The sequence below is a fragment of the Alosa alosa genome, chromosome 4 (genome assembly GCF_017589495.1).
Source record: "Alosa alosa isolate M-15738 ecotype Scorff River chromosome 4, AALO_Geno_1.1, whole genome shotgun sequence".
Classification (NCBI taxonomy): Eukaryota; Metazoa; Chordata; class Actinopteri; order Clupeiformes; family Clupeidae; genus Alosa; species Alosa alosa.
In genome coordinates this window covers 20,824,144-20,840,121 of record NC_063192.1, presented here as the reverse complement: position 1 = coordinate 20,840,121, position 15,978 = coordinate 20,824,144, and the positions used below count along the sequence as shown (strand labels likewise).

General features: G+C 41.4%; 1 protein-coding gene across 2 annotated transcripts; it reads left to right on the top strand.

Annotated features, from left to right (window-relative positions):
* The first annotated feature begins 1,577 nt into the window (after positions 1-1,577).
* On the top strand, positions 1,578-15,582 carry tmem201 (transmembrane protein 201). Of its 2 annotated transcripts, none has more exons than XM_048240976.1 (11): positions 1,578-1,758; positions 2,231-2,351; positions 2,596-2,790; positions 3,509-3,688; positions 3,896-4,269; positions 4,484-4,687; positions 9,214-9,431; positions 11,927-11,989; positions 12,460-12,681; positions 12,931-13,065; positions 13,396-15,582. In XM_048240976.1, the coding sequence occupies exons 1-11, from the start codon at positions 1,649-1,651 to the stop codon at positions 13,491-13,493; spliced, it is 1,920 nt and encodes a 639-aa protein (XP_048096933.1). In that variant the 5' UTR covers positions 1,578-1,648; the 3' UTR covers positions 13,494-15,582. The 2 variants fall into 2 exon arrangements, with proteins under 2 accessions (XP_048096933.1, XP_048096932.1); XM_048240975.1 differs by having other exon boundaries at positions 12,397-12,681.
* Positions 15,583-15,978: the final 396 nt, after the last annotated feature.

Below are 15,978 nucleotides of genomic sequence, written 5' to 3'. Positions count from 1 at the left end.
ATGAGACCAATCACCGTAGTGTCATCTGCAAACTTGACAAATGGTGTTAGAGCCATGTACAGGTTTGCAGTCGTAGGTAAAGAGGGAGTAAAGGAGAGGGCTCAGCACACATCCCTGTGGTACGCCGGTGTTCAGGGTGATGGTTGAGGAAGTGTGGTTATCTAACCTAACAGACTGAAGTCTGTAGGTTAGGAAGCCCAGAATCCAGTTACAGAGGGAGGTATTGATGCCCAGTTCACTGAGTTTGCTGATCAGTTTGGAGGGGATGATAGTGTTGAATACTGAACTAAAGTCAATGAACAGCATTCTCATAGGTGATGCTATTGTCAAGGTGGGACAGGGCAGGGTGAAGTGCCGTAGAGATGGCATCCTCTGTGCTCCTGTTCTGATAGTAGGCAAATTAGAAGGGGTCCAGTGAGGGTGGTAAGCAGGTCTTGAGGTGGGCCAGGACCAGCCTCTTGAAGCACTTTGTGAGGGGTGAGTGCGACTGGACAGAAGTCCCCCATGGAGATCGTTTTAAAGAACACTGGGACAGCTGCCTGGGCTAGTGACAGATGAAATATGTTGTAGGCTACACTTACACATAAATCCAGTAAAGGACAGATTATAATGCAACAAAGTATGGAAGAAGGTGGTGTATGTCTTAATTAAGTTTAAATCCATTGTGGCTTTCTTAGTTATTTACTGGGCCAGGTTTTATGAAGATTCTGAAAAGAACTCAGGAGTTCGATCTCACGCAAACAGTGTGGAATATGACAATACTAGGTCCTTTTGAATAGGAGGTCTAATCAAAAGGTTGTAAAAACACAAAGCTACAAGATCCTCTATAGGATACTCTATAGGCTACCGGCACATAACTTTCAGAAAAATATAGTGAGACTTTGTTCGCCAAGTGGTAGTGGTGACCCCCTGTGGCTCATAGACTAGTTTACGTGCAATCTCAGGATGTGTAATCTGTCCAGATATGTAGACCAGACTAGACAGAGTCCAAAACCAACAGGAAAAAAACAGTTTAGGTGATGGCAAATATCTCCCCCTGGAATTTGCTAATGCTGAACATATTAGAAACCGCTACCACAAGTAGTTGTCTTATGGTTGTCTTAGACTTAGGAGGAGATCTATTTTCAGCCGTGTGTCATAGATGCCTGGAATAGAGTTGCAACGCGCAACGCGCAGACGTCCTGTGCGAAAATGGTAGGTCATAATAAAAGTCGTCAAAAAAAAAAAAAAAAAGAATATTTCTCACAATTTCATACCAAGGTTTTTGATCACACATCTGTGCTATTCACATCAACTGTGGTTTCATTTAGAATACCGTATTTTTGTAAATGTACTACTATTTGAATTTTGATCAGGACAGATGCATGTTACAGTAAAATGATATCCCCCATAATATCAAAGCAATATGTAAGCAAGAAAACTCCATGTTTCAATTTTAATATAAAAGAGTCAGGACCTCTGTGTGATGCATTCTTCCATAAGAGTACGCAAAAGCACTTTTATTTTGATATTGTAGCCCTTAATGATTTTAGCCCGCGTAACACTAGTTGCGGCTGCTATCACGCCGCTGTAGACATTTTACCGCGTGCGCGCGTGTTGAGTGTATGAAGAAACAGCGCTGCAAATAGGCATTGACGTTGTAAGTGCAATGGACATTTTCAACGAAATGCTGCTCCAGTATCCACAGCTGATGTATGGTGGGGTTGGAGCAACTGCATTTGTTACTGGAGGCGCCCTTATCTACAAAATTGCTACCAGGTAATGATAGAAGGAACCCGAGCCGCGGCAAAATTAGGCCTTGCATGTTTACAACAGTGCTAACACTAGCTAAATAGCTAACTGAGTTCGTTGTTTGGCACGATAACTTGCTGTAGCTGCACTACAAAAACGCAATTAACGTTAACCAACCATTATTAGTGTTTTTGCAGTTGTGTCAGTCGTGTTTTTCATATATATGCCAATTGAATATAGTTGGATATTGTCGTGACGTCCGATTTTCCACAACTCCATACAGAAGTGTCACTGCTACTGTAGACATGACGTTGTCGCGCTATGCTCACTAGTATGCTTAGACCCATGCTTATTTTCAAACGACATTGGTCTGACTTGAGCCTCATACCTCTTGCTTAACACTTTTGCGTTTTCAGTATCGTTAACTTATTTCCTTTGCTTTATCATTATAACGCATTAACAGTTTTTGTAAGATTATGCATTTCTTTTCATGTCATAGGAAGAAGCCGACACATGTAAATGTGAACTGTTGGTTTTGTAACGAGGATACTGTCGTTCCCTATGGAAATCGGAACTGCTGGGATTGTCCAAATTGTGATCAGTACAATGGATTTCAGGAGGTGAAGTCAAAACAAACCCTTGCATGTAACCCTTTTATGCCTCCAAACAATAGCTCCTTTGTATGTCAGATTTTTAACACGCTCGAGTCCGATTTTATAACACTACTTTGCTAATATTCCTGCAAGTTCAGACCACGTAACCTTTCTTCGAAGTGTCAGACCCAGTGTATTGCTTGATCTGCTCATTTCCCCAGCAGTTACAAAAGCTTGAAATCTGCTCATTTCTGTCCACCTTGATCCTTAGAATGGTGACTACAACAAGCCCATACCGGCCCAGTACATGGAGCACCTAAACCATGGAGTTTCTGCTGGCCTTACGCCACCTGAAACCCCTAAAACGCTACAGTGGGTGAACTGCCAGATGCTGCTCTGCAAGAAATGCAACAACAATCAGACTCTGAAGATCAAACAGCTGGCTTCTTTCATCCCGAGGGAAGATGTATGTATATGTATAATAGTATTGAGCGATGCTGTAGTAATTCCTAGCTGAGGTCTCCTCTGCACTGTAGCTTGAATTTTAAATGTCTGACAAATGAACACATGCAGTGTTTCCCACAGAATTGAATTCTATTTGTGGTGGTAGGTTTGTAGAATTAACTTGAATGCAACAGTTTTTTAGCAAATTAGTGCAGCGTGGTTGATTCTAACCAGATTTAAGCACAATTTAGTACAACCTGGAAAATCATTGTGTGGTGGTCAATGTTGATATTGTGGTGGGCCGCCACAAATAAGTCAATGTATGGGAAACACTGACATGCACTTGTATGCATCCATGTCCAGAGGTGGGGGGGAAATTGTGTTATTAAGTTATGGTGAATTATTTTGGCTGTGGTGCCAAGCCACTCCAGTTTTTGTCTAAAATTTTAATTACCTTTTCATGATTAACTGCTCCCAAAGTAGTTTTTGGACAGCTAAGTGGATGTCATTCAGTCCTGATTGAGTCATGATAACTGTTGAGCTATTTTAAGACCAAGCACCAAATTAATGGATAATATAAAAATGCCTGCCAATCACAGTTAAAACAGGCTGCCTGGCAGTATTGGTAGGATTGTGATACTTCACGCAACCTAAACACACTTTCCAGGGGGTGAACTGTAATGAAATGTAATATGGTTTGTCCCATATACATTACTTTGCGTGGCCTTGCGTAATTTCAGGAAAACTACGATGAAGAGATTGAGGTGTACAAACACCACCTGGAACAGACGTACAAGCTCTGCCGACCCTGTCAGACGGCCGTGGAGTACTACATCAAGTACCAGAACAGGCAGCTTCGGACACAGCTGTTTAATCACCAGCTGCGGCGCAGTCGTGAGGCCGACAAAGCCTTTGTCAAAGTAAGCCTCACTCAGGCCTGTAGTAGCCTTAACTGTAGTAAGAGATTTCCTTAATAGTGTTAAGACGAGATCTAAGCTATTGTTAAAATCTCTGCCACTTGATAGATGTATGCAAGACACAAAGGGAGACAATTGTGGTATATTTGTCCAAAGGGTCATACAAGACTGGAGAGTCTTAATCTTTAGATTTGTTTTTGTATTCCACAGAATTCTTACTCCCTCCCCACACCTGCCCGTGTGATATTCCTCCGCTTCCTAGCCTTCCTCTTCTGTGTGTTTCTGGTTGCCGTGACGTTGTGCGACACAGACACCTCCGATGGACAGAGTGCCCCAGCCACCCTTAGTGGTGGGGTGGCTCCCCCAAAGCACGCCCAAGTCAACGAGAGCGCCTCGGAGCAGAATGCTAGCACTGACGGCTGGCCAGTAGGGCAGATGTGGAGTGAGATGGTGAACCTGTTGCCTGAAGAGGTGCTGGAGAAGGGCAGGCTGCTCTGGCAGAATGGCAGTGACCATCAGACAGCTGTGGCCTCCATGGGCATGCTGACCTGCCTTACCAGTGTTCTAATGGCTGGACCTGTCAGGTGTGTGTTTGTGTGGGTATGTGTGGGCGTGTGTTTGTTTGTGTGGGCTTTTGTTTGTGGTTTTAGTGTTTTAAATGTCACTGGGAATTGTGTTTTTTTTATTCTCTTTTGGCCTTTAGAGTGACATTTTTAGCTAACCTATCAGTTATAACTCTCAAGCGAGACCTATTTGGTGTTTTTGAAGTTGTTTTGTGCTGTGATTTTTGTTTTGTAGACTGCGAAGGATTGATGCCGTTGCCTCGGTCTTGTGGTTTGTGGTCACGTGCCTTTACTGGTCGGAGAGTTACCTGAAGATGGACGTCCCGGGCTGGCTCGACACGATCAAGTTTGGCACCACTTGTTTGTGCTGCCTGGTTGGCTTTGCTGCTGCTGTGGCAACTCGTAAATCCATTGGTCAAAGGAGAGCCAGAGGTCGAAGGTCAGAATCTGAACAGTGACACTCATAAATTTATTTTAGATTTTTTGTTCTTAAAGGAAGGCTCAGACTCAGCAGAGTAAAGCATAGAGCTCAATACAAATCTGCTTTCTGTCTCATTTGGTCACTTCCTAGGTAACTACTACTCTCTTCCCTGTCATTCACCTGTGTTCTTGCTACTGATCTGCTACTAATGAATGCATTAATTCATTAATGTGAATGTTAATTTTCCTGTCTGTTATCTTTTCTGTATTGATATGCTAGTGGCATATTTAATGATCACACCAGAGTCACTAATTTCACCAAGTTACACTATTCAGAGTGTAGTTCTACAAGACAGTTCCATGCCTCTGAAACCAGTGCAGTTGCAGATTCTTCTGAAGATTTAGCAGAATTTAAACGGTGTACATGTTTTATGGTGCCACAGAGAGTTGAATGCATTAGGCTTTAGGTAATGCATCAAAAATCACTGTCACAATTAGTACATAATCTCCAAATCACAGTTATTTGAGCTGACTGCAATTATATTGCATAATCATTTGAATATTTTCTATTCGCCTGTATAAAAATCTTTGTTTTTGGTTAATTTCATCAAACTATCAGAATTTTATACGTTTTCTTAAGTTTGAAGTTTGACTCATGCATTTCGTTCCACATCCTCTAGCTAAAGTTTGATTGGCTCATGAGTGCAGAATTGGTGTCATACCGTTTTGCGTATTATTAAGCTATTATTACACTTACACTATAATAGTGACACAAAAAATAGGACCGGCAAGATCATTAATCCCAATTGTGTGACGATAAAATAATTATGATCATGACGGCCCTACCATTCAGATGGGCTACTATCCATGACATGATTTTTATGCAGCTATAGAAAAATATTTGCCTGGTACGAAATGGCTGTGGGACTTTATAATCAAACCTTATCGACAGCTACCATTTTTACAGGGTGTTTTTGTAAGGAATAGAATTAAGTTGTTTACTCAGTTGTATGCCATGGAAAGAGGTGTGTTTGTGTACATCACTTCCTTCCTGTAAAGACGATTGAGGTAATCTTATCTCTGAGTAAAGGCATAACCAAGGCAGCTGGAGTTAGTAGGGTTAATAGGCTAAGGTCAGACAACTAGCTCTCAATCTAATGGACACAAATCAAGTCAAATATTTTATGTCAACTATGTTAAGCTGCCAAGAACATTAATTAATATGCTTATTAGCTTCAGTTCTCAAGCACTATATTTTTAATGAACCTGCTATTGGTCCTAAAAAGTCTAAAGTAGACGGCGGAACACTATAAACTTGGCCTCAGTCCATACTGCAACACTATATGCTATGGTTAATGTTATTGTTTCTCTAAGCTTAGTATAAGCAAAAATGGGTGAGTTTTTTTTTGGAATGGCGTAGATTTTAATGCTATAGTGAATTGAAGGCGCTGTAGAGAGATTGGATAAGATTTTTTTTTTTTTTTTTTTTTTTTTTTTTTTTTTTTTTTTTTTTTAAACCTTAGTGTTGATTCTAAGCTATCTACAAAGAGTACTGTAGAGCTTGTCTGTCATGCATTCACAGGAATACAGACATGGGAAGACGTACTCCAAAAACCAGTCTTTTATCAGTTCAGTCTGCTGTATTGTGTTTTCCAACCCATCTGTGAAAAAATCTGGCATAAAGGTGTTTGTGCCCTATGCATTTCCAGCATTTCCTGAGACAGTATGCCTGTGTCTGTACTCCATCAAGTCTGAAAGAGCATGATACTAATATCTCAGTATTGCGCATCGGTAACAATCTGTGTCTGTCATGTGTTTTGCACAGAGCCTGTTTTACAGACCCACATAAGCATTTCATCCATGTCAGTGTAAGCTCATTCTCTCTGGGAAGTTACACTAATCCATTGACTGTTCGTTGACCAAATTTGCATACAGAAAATCTAAATAAGAAGGTTCTGTTTTCTCTTTTAAAATAACAGTGTTTGAATTGACTACCAGTACGTGGTGGTTTTGACATGAGGAAAGGATTGATGTGAACAGTTTTTTTTTTTTTTTTTTTTTTTTTTTTTAAATAGTACTATGTTACTGTATGTTTCAGTTATTTCTTTCCATGTAGCATAGGCAGAGATTGTATTTACCATTCACTGTATTGTTTTTAATGAGCCTGTAGCCAAACACAGTACTGAACATGTGTTCTGACATGATCAGATATTGCTAATAGGACAAATGCACTTTCAGGTGCATGCAACATTGGGAGCTTGTTTGCTTCTAAATTGCCTATATGCTAATCCTGCCAAATAATGGGCCTCACATATAATTATGTAGACCACAAGTGCTCTTGCTTTGTGGTTATGCTCTTTGCTGGAGAATCCAATGGTTTATCTTGCCACGGATGCCATCATACTACCACAACATGAGTACATCTTCTCTGAGTAGTTCATTTAATGGTCATAATACTGTTCAAACCCATGAAACACATCACTGGATTCCCTATAGTTTTCATTCGTCCTTTCCTGTGTGTGTGTGTGAGACACAGGAGTGATTTTTATTGCTGTGAAGGGGACTGTCTGTTGTGCATTTCTATTTCTGCTGTTTCAACTGTGGCTTCTGGTGGTTTGCCGTTCCATTGTGCCCTGCCACATAGCTGCAGCCCCCTCAGCCATGGTCAAAACAAGCAAAGAAAAGACAGTAAGCGGTGGTTACAGGCTCATGTATAGGGTGGGAATATATACAAAAGCAGTCAAAAATGTGCTCTTGCTCTATGCAGGATGGCCTAATACTCCAGTTTAGCCTGTGGTTTTCCACCTTGCTAACAGCACTCTAGTAGATAAGTTAGTCATGCTAAGAAAGTGGACAGCTTTTAGGCTGCTTTTGTATTTCCTATATTTAGGCCTCATCAAGTATTTTGTGTGATTTGGTGTGTGTGTGTGTGTGTGTGTGTGTGTGTGTGTGTGTGTGTGTGTGTGTGCTCAGTAGTTTTTCAGGTGTAATTGATGACAAAGGGAGATAAAAGCTCAGTCCACAGAAAGTGGATTGTATGTTTGTTTACTACCATCAGTTGCCCAATAACCAGGGACAAATGTGTTGTGGAAGCTTTAACGGTTTTTCAAAATAGTAATGGCCACATAATATACCAAAGCAATGGTGACATGGGTCACTACTTGGCCACAATGGCCGTCAAATATATCTGAGGTGACAAGAGTAAGAAATTACTTATTTATTACCTTCACAATATATCCATACATAAAGCTTCATGGACTGAGTTTCACTCTCCTGTTTCCAAAAGATTCATGCCCTTGACTACAAGAATGTTTTGTGGTAGTCAGCCATTTTGTTTCCCTTAAGAATGAATGCATAGAAAGCTATGCATGAATCGACGCACTTGTTAAGAATGTGAGTGTTTCTATACCCATGTTAATGTGAAGTGATGAGTGCAGTACATGTAACTGTCCTTTAGTCCGTATAGAGTCCTTTAGTCATTCAGCCCAAGCATGTATTTGAGCTGCCATCAATATAATGTATTTTGGAGAAAATAACTTTGTTATAGGATTTTCTTAAGCTTACATCAGCTTGTGTATTTGTTTTATTTCTTTGCAAGTGAAATAAAATGTAATGTAAAATTATAACAAGTGTGTTTTATTTATCTAGCACTTAAATTTTGTGTGTGTGTACACACCGCCAGACTTGTATATTAAGTTTCAATAGCCTCAGCAGTCGCCAAGGAGGTTCAGTTAGATTCCTGTTCCCATAGTGGCATGGTTTTCATGCTACACTGAATCAGTGTCACCAGTGAGGACATTTGGTGTTTTTGTGTGTCTGCAACAGCTGTGTTGGGGCTTTCATAGGCTCCCTTGGAGGCCAAACATACACCAGTGGCCCCCGAGCAGTTGCTGTTTTCCTTGTTGTAGCGCCCATACAGCAGGGGTGAAGTGTACCAATATCTCTGTTCAGGGAGGGGCACTGCTGCCTGAGGCTTCAATTGCAGCTTTGTGCTGGAAACTATTTGTCTCATGTGTTGTCCGGCACATGTTCTGTCTGCAAACCAAATGCCCTTTATATCTGTTTATGTCTTTCTATGTACTCAAACCTCTGTCCATCTTTACTTAAGCCTCTCCTTAACTTAACTGTAGTGATTTGATACTGGATTATACTAATTTACAATAGGAAAGATTTAATTGTCTGATTTTTCACTGTAAAAAAAGACTTGTAAGACCCAATTTCAATCTAGTTTAAACTTTTTTTATTTTGTTTATTTAATACAATTCAATTAAATTGTAATGTTTCTAGCTCCTTTAATATTAGACATTATCTCAAAGTGCTTTGCAAAGCGTAAGACCTGAGTCCATTGTTGTCAACTGTTTTACAAGCAATTGCATAAGTTGGTATGACCATAAAAAGTGATGGTGATCAAACCATCACATATGGCAGTAAAGTAAGTACGGTAGGTACAGAGCCAGTCAATAAGCACTGTAAGCAAAGGTAACTGCTCCACGCTCCACAGTCCAGTGAGATTCAGTGGTGGACCTGTTTCTCCGTGTATTGCAGGTACCTGTCAGGCGGCTCTGTGTGCGGTGGACCATCTGCTTTGCTGACCATGCCCATGTCTGGGTCCTCCACCTTTGTCCCCACTCCACCCCCAAACCTCTCGCATCTCATCACCAGACAGCAGAGCCAGAGGGCTCGCAAGGCCTCCCCCTCGTCTCTGCCGGGGAGGCTAAATCGAGCCCTCTCTCTGGGAACCATTCCCTCGCTCACACGAACAGGTCAGTACTCGCCACTATGGCTGATATTGGCCAAATTAATTCATTTGTGTGTGCGCGAGAGAGCTGTTTATTGCTTAAGATAACTCATAAAATAGTTTGTTCCTGTCAATTGAATTGATAATATCAGTGAAGTACATCAGAATGTTTCTAGCTAGTTATTATTATGGTGCTATATATAAAATCCTTTGTAGTCAAAGTTCTCTTTAGTTGCAGTGTCTGGGCAAATGGGTAAAGTAAAACTCATTTGTCGGCGTTTGAGTACTCCAACCTAGCAGACCAGACTAAATGACAGGCGGTAATTGTTCAAGTCGTTTCTGTTGCTGTGTACACGCTGTCTTCCTCCAATCTGTTTTTAATCAAGGGACTGATCAGGAGGGAAATTAAATCTAGTGAACACGCATATAGATTTCTCAGACTAAAGGCTTAATGCTTGGCATCCTCCAACAAGTTAAGGCAGATTCTGTTTGAGGTGTATTGTTTTTGGTTGCTCCTTCCACTCAGATGGTGAAATTTGCCACATAAACAGAAAGGCCGGTTGGACCGCTATCGCTATCACAGAGCTAGAGCAATAAATGAGCGTTGTTCAGTCATCAGAGAGAGCTTGTGCAGTCCATCACTGCTACTGCTGGCTGGCTGGCGTCATGCCAACGCTGCTGAGGAGCGGCCTCTATCCTGTCATGGACCTGTGAAATGGTGCATCATGGGACGGATGTGGGTCAGTGGCGTTGTGAACGGAATGGGGAACTTCTGGTGCTGTCTTCACATGAGGGTTCCAGGCCGCACCCATGCAGGGAATGCAGCCGGGTGCCAAGGACAACCATGAAGTCAGGTGGTGAAACAAGGGCTCAGGTGTCTGATGTGTTAAGTGTCTGAGTGTGGATTTACCAGGCTCTAACGAGTAGTCTCCAGGTGCAGTTATTTTAACTTAGAATCATGGGTTCCACTTGTATGATCTCTTTCTTCGTTTTTAAGCTTTCAATTTTGCTCATCGTTGTGCACATAACCTGCACAGCTTCACTATGTATGTGCTCATTCACCAGCCTCTTATTTGCTTGCAAAATGTTTACATATACATATTTTTTCCATTTTAAACAGTCATGCATATTTTTTTCACTCACATTTTCAGTTAAAATGTACAGTACCTAGGCCAGGGAGTTCATAAAACTTGATTGTAATCTTCCATCACGCATTTTCTGGAATAGTTGAAGATCAAACGCCACTTTTTTTTTTCCTGTCTGTACATCGTCAGAAGCATCAAATATGATTCATCCTCCTGCTCTGGCGGGCGTCTCAGAAGAAGGCACGAAACGTTTGAACTGTGTGGATATGTGAACGTCTGAGGCTGGGATTAGGAGGGATGTGGGAGTGGTGACTAAATAACAGTGGTGTCGGCGGCTCAGTGGAGGATGTTGTGTTTTTAATATCCTTGTAGTGCTATCAGAGCATGCACAGCTGCAGTCTCCTGTAATCAGTTAACAGCTGGACAGGTGCGTTGGCTGGTCACAGTCAGCCTTTTAACGCACCCTATAGGCACCCAGAGTCTGCTGAGCCACAAGCCATTTATCTGAATCACGATTACTGACATAATACTGAAAAATATACTGCACTGCATGTACTGCGCTTACACTGTGGTGTTAATTTTGTCATGACCATTAGATGCTTAATTGTCCTTTAAGAAAACTCCTGTAGGAAATGTGTCTTCTGCATTTTACCCATCCGAGGGTAGTGTACATTCATACATATTGTGGTTACAGTACATGGTTTGGTTTGCCTTTGGTGATGACTGAGGCTCATATTTTTCTTAACTGCTGCCTCACTAAAAAGAAGGACCTTGTTGAGATGCCACATTCTTAAAGGTAGCCAACAGGCAGTTGCTCCTCACTGTGTGCATGCAGCAGTAGTCACAGCTGCTCATCACTCAGCTCTGGCTCTTATGGAGGACACAAGTGTTATTATTTTGTGATGCTGCCGTGAAAGAGAAGCTCCACTCGTTAACAACCCCCTCACCTTTTTCCATAATTTCGATCGTCTGTCCCCACCTATTCTGGGGCCAAAAAGGGCTGATTGTTTTTCAACACGGTAACTGCTTTCTAAGTGGATTGCAGCTGTGTTGGCACCTTTAGACAGGTGGGGAAGGAAGGTATTCTAGGAATGGCTGATTGAGAAATGGAGACTTGGTTTCCCCTGAAAGGGAGTAGAGGGAAAGCTCTGCCTTTGAATGCACAGGTGTGATTTGCTGTATTGTCGCAGGGTGATGTTGCCAATGACCCATTAGGATCTCCACTGTTCAGGTTATGTTGTGCTTCTCCATCTTACCTAACTTTGACTACTCCATGTCCAAGGAAATTTTTATTTGTGTATTCTTTTTGTGTGTGTGTGTGTGTGTGTGTGTGTGTGTGTGTGTATTTATGTAAGATCTGTATTTTGGAAACAATTTCAGTTGGGTTAACTCTTTGTACTGTTGTCTGTGCTGTTGTCTGTTTTTTTTTTTTTAGACTCAGGTTACCTGTTCAGCGGAAGTAGGCCACCCTCACAGTGCAAAGACTCTCCACCCTCAGGTACTTTCCAGTAGCAGCACTACTTGGACCCTCTCCATTATTTGTGCACGAAATGTCAGAAGGTGCAACTTTGCCTTTCTTTCTTTTTTTTTAATTTATTTATTTATTTATTTCTTTATTACCTAATGGAGCAGCTCGATGTTCCAGCCATTCACTGGCAAATAAATATTCCTCCTACATATAGTAATTTCCTGTGTATTAGCCGCATTGTGTATAAACCGCAGGACAGCATTTTATGGAAGTTAAAAAATATACATGTATATTAATACCATATTAACTGCCCCCATGTATTCCTCATAGCTGAAGAAATTTAGCAAAATCAATGTATAAACCTCGGCTTATAGTTGGGAAATTACGGTAATTGTGTCTCTCTTAATGCCCCTCTTCTTTTGGCCATGTGGGTCCAGACTACTTTTCACTGAAGTCTGGGAGTCGTCCCTCCTCTCCTGGCCCCTCTCCCACACCCTCAGTTGCAGGCTCGGTCACGTCCACCTCCAGCTCGGCCTGGCAGCGTCGTCCCCTCATCAGCCCAGCGCGGCTCAACATCGGCGGACGCAAGTTGCAGCTCTTCTCCCAGCCTCAGGAGCCAGTCAGCTTGTTCACCCCTCCCTGCACGCCAGAGCCCACCCACTTCTCTTCCAACAACAGCCCATATCTACCAGATGGGATGCCCTTCTCCACTTCAAATCACGGTATGTGTGATGCTTCATATTGTTGTTTTTTTTTTTTACTTTAAAAAAGGGTGATTTGGTGTGTAAATCGTAATTTAGCAGACAAAACGGGCAGAAGATATGAAAAATTCATGTTTAACTTAAGCTTCATCTAATTCTGAAATTATTATTATTATTAAATCTGACTGTGTGCCTAGGTTTTGCATTGTTAAGAGCATGATTCTTTGTGTGATTTGGCTTCTTCAACTGATTCTGACGTGTTGAAACTAGACTTGAGCTCTGTGCTGGAGAACAGCAGTGTGTCCGATCTGGATGAGAAGAGGGAAGATGGGTCTTCTGGCTCCTCAAAGTGTCACGTGGACACCACAACTGGCAACGGAACCGAGAGCAAGTCTGAGTGGAAGGGTAAGTACGGAATCAAGATTCAATACTTAGCCATACAACTTGGTGGTAGTTGTTAGGGATTTGCTTCAGTCCGTTCATGACAAAACATCAACAAGAAACATCTGCATGACACATACATACAAGACATCTACAACATACTGTACATACCATACATCTGCAAACATCTACAGTATGTGACGCATCCCAATACCAGGGCCCAAACTGGTAAGGGCACCCATGTATTCAAAGGGTATTGACAAAACATTTTAAGATTTGTCAAGGCAAGAGATTCTGCCCTTGCACTGTAACTGAACAGAACTGATTTCTGATCCTCTTTTGGTCTCACCACAGGTCTATTCAGCTGGTCCCTCTGGCCTGGTGTGCTGTGTGCAAGTCTAACAGCCAACCTGTTCCTCTCCTCCCTCTACCTGTATCACACCTGGAGATGAGCACTGCTTCCCCAGCCGTAACTAGACTCTTTGGAGGTCGAGGGAAGTATGCTTTGCTCTCCTGAATGTAGACTCCTTTTGTTTTGGACTTGGTCTCCAGTCATGACGTGATCCCAGGATTAGTATCACGCAAATGTACAATCTTAACTGGTGCCGGGGGCGGGTAAAATGGCCGCTGTTTTATCACAGCTACTCTAGTTGGGCTTAGCGAATAGTGTGGGTATAATACTCACAGCCACTGGACATTTACAGGTGGTGGACAAAATATCAGAAAGGCCTACCAAAAGAACATATCTAGTAAACTAATATCAAAAAAGCCCACTCGTAACCTTCAAAACATTTTTAGTGTTTATAGAAATGTCATACAGTATGATTCACTGGTGCAGATGCTTTGTAATCATGGTTTAGGTAGTTCAAAGCTACTCCTTTTCTTTTCAGAAGTTCCAGTATTTTGTCCACGTCCTGTATAGTGAAGCCTCTGAATTTCATTGAGCTTCATCTCTTGTCGCTGGATTGTTTGTCAATCAGGTCTTACACCATGTGTGAATCTAATTAACACATCCCATTTCAAATTAACCTTAATCAAGCCTCTTATCCAGGCACTGAAGAAAAAAAGAAATCATTAGTTACGTTGTACTTGTCTCCTGAAGCGTCTATGTTACCACAGGATCTTAACTGTGGGTAGGCTGCTTGTTTTTGTTTTGTTTTATGGCCAAGGCAAAGATCTGTATGTTTTCTGTGTGAACCCTCAGCTCCCACAACATAGCAGCATTTGTGTTACTGGTGCATGTCCACACAATACTGCATCCTGCAATTCACATTGAATGTCCTTTATTTCCAGTACTCAGACTATTTCTTAGAGAACTTGTGTGTACTCAGTTTATTTTATTTTATTTTAGATCACAATTACATGTAGACTCTCACTGTGAAGCACAGCTTCGTCTCTTGGTGTTATGTATATGGAATATTGATGTCTTACATTTCCGTGTTTACCAGGTTCAATTGTAAGAAAGATGTTTTAAAAATTGTTTCAGTGAAACAAGTTATGGCAGGGTGGCATTTTTTTATTTCTAGAAACTACAATGGTCTGTGCAAACTGGCTAGTACAATGTATTGTATATTGGTGCAATTTTCTTTTTGTAAATGTAAACTATATTCTATTTGGCCTCATGTGGACTAGTGGCAACTGCTTTTCTTCTTTGGGATTGCAATATAAAAACACTGGATTTTCCTTAATCCTAATGCTACAAAGAATTCCGAGCACATCAAAAATAAAGTGTAAGGATTAGACGTCTTAAAAAAATATTTCAGTCTGTGTAATTATTTTAGGAAAATGAGAAGAGACGTTTTTGATTGTATTATGGCTTTGCTGGGCCAGGTATGACTAGCACTATGTGGCACAGTTCACCAGCTAGAGATAACTCTATAAAGTTGTGGACTAGAACTATTATTAAAACTATCGTTACACTTACTGGCTTTTCCTCTAAGACCGACACTGACATGTGCATTACCCTGCACCTTTAGCCGATGACTGGATTTTTTTTTTTTTTTGCCCTTTGGAGGTGTTTGATTTAGAAATGTCAGATCCCATTAGGGCTTTAAAGACACCCCTCCTACATTAAGGCTACATTTCTCATGGGTAGCTATCTATGTATTAATATACATCTGGGTACATAAAACCTCACAAGGCTGTATAACTTCACCCTCAACACTAAATTAATGAAAATCTAAATGATATCCAAAGATCATTAACATTTTACCTTAAAGCGGTTTTATACATGATTGTCTGACATGGAATCAAAAAGAAAAAAGAAAAAAAGTCCAGTTTTCTAGTTTACATTGTCATACAACTTAGTCATTTAACAGCACAAACAAATGCTGATGGCTATTCACGGTTGTCTTGAAAGTGCTCTGATCAAGAAATGTATTGCCTCATTCTTAACATTTTGACAATAAGAATGGTCATCGTTAGCCTGGCTAACGTCAGACCTCATCTCATTGAGATGGGGTCTGGGAACTAGACATTCATTTTCTCGTATTTGAAACGTGGTTTTACGAATGCCCAGAGCCGTTTATTGGGTGCTACGAATGTCTATCAAATGCGTCTGTACGTAGCTCATAACGGCTTCGGTGTGTCGTCATCGCCTTGCTGCCCTCCCTCCGTTCTGTGATTGGTCCCCTAACTGAGGCGAATATTTGCTCCATGGAATCCAGGCTGCCTAGCAGCGTGAATAAAATGGCGTGCGCAAGGCAGCATGGGAAAACCCAGGCTAGGTCATCATTCGCATGAAGAGCAAAGGGCCGTAGACATGCCTGCAGTGGTCACAAACTCACTTTTGTCACAATGTGAAAATTGTGCTTACAATTCTAGGAATTCTTAGACCTGTTATGTTAGTGTGCTGTGTTGGCTATGCTTTTCGGCTATGTCGGCCTTGTAATACATGTAGTTTTGTCGGAGTGCTGGCATATAGCAGTTTCAGCATTA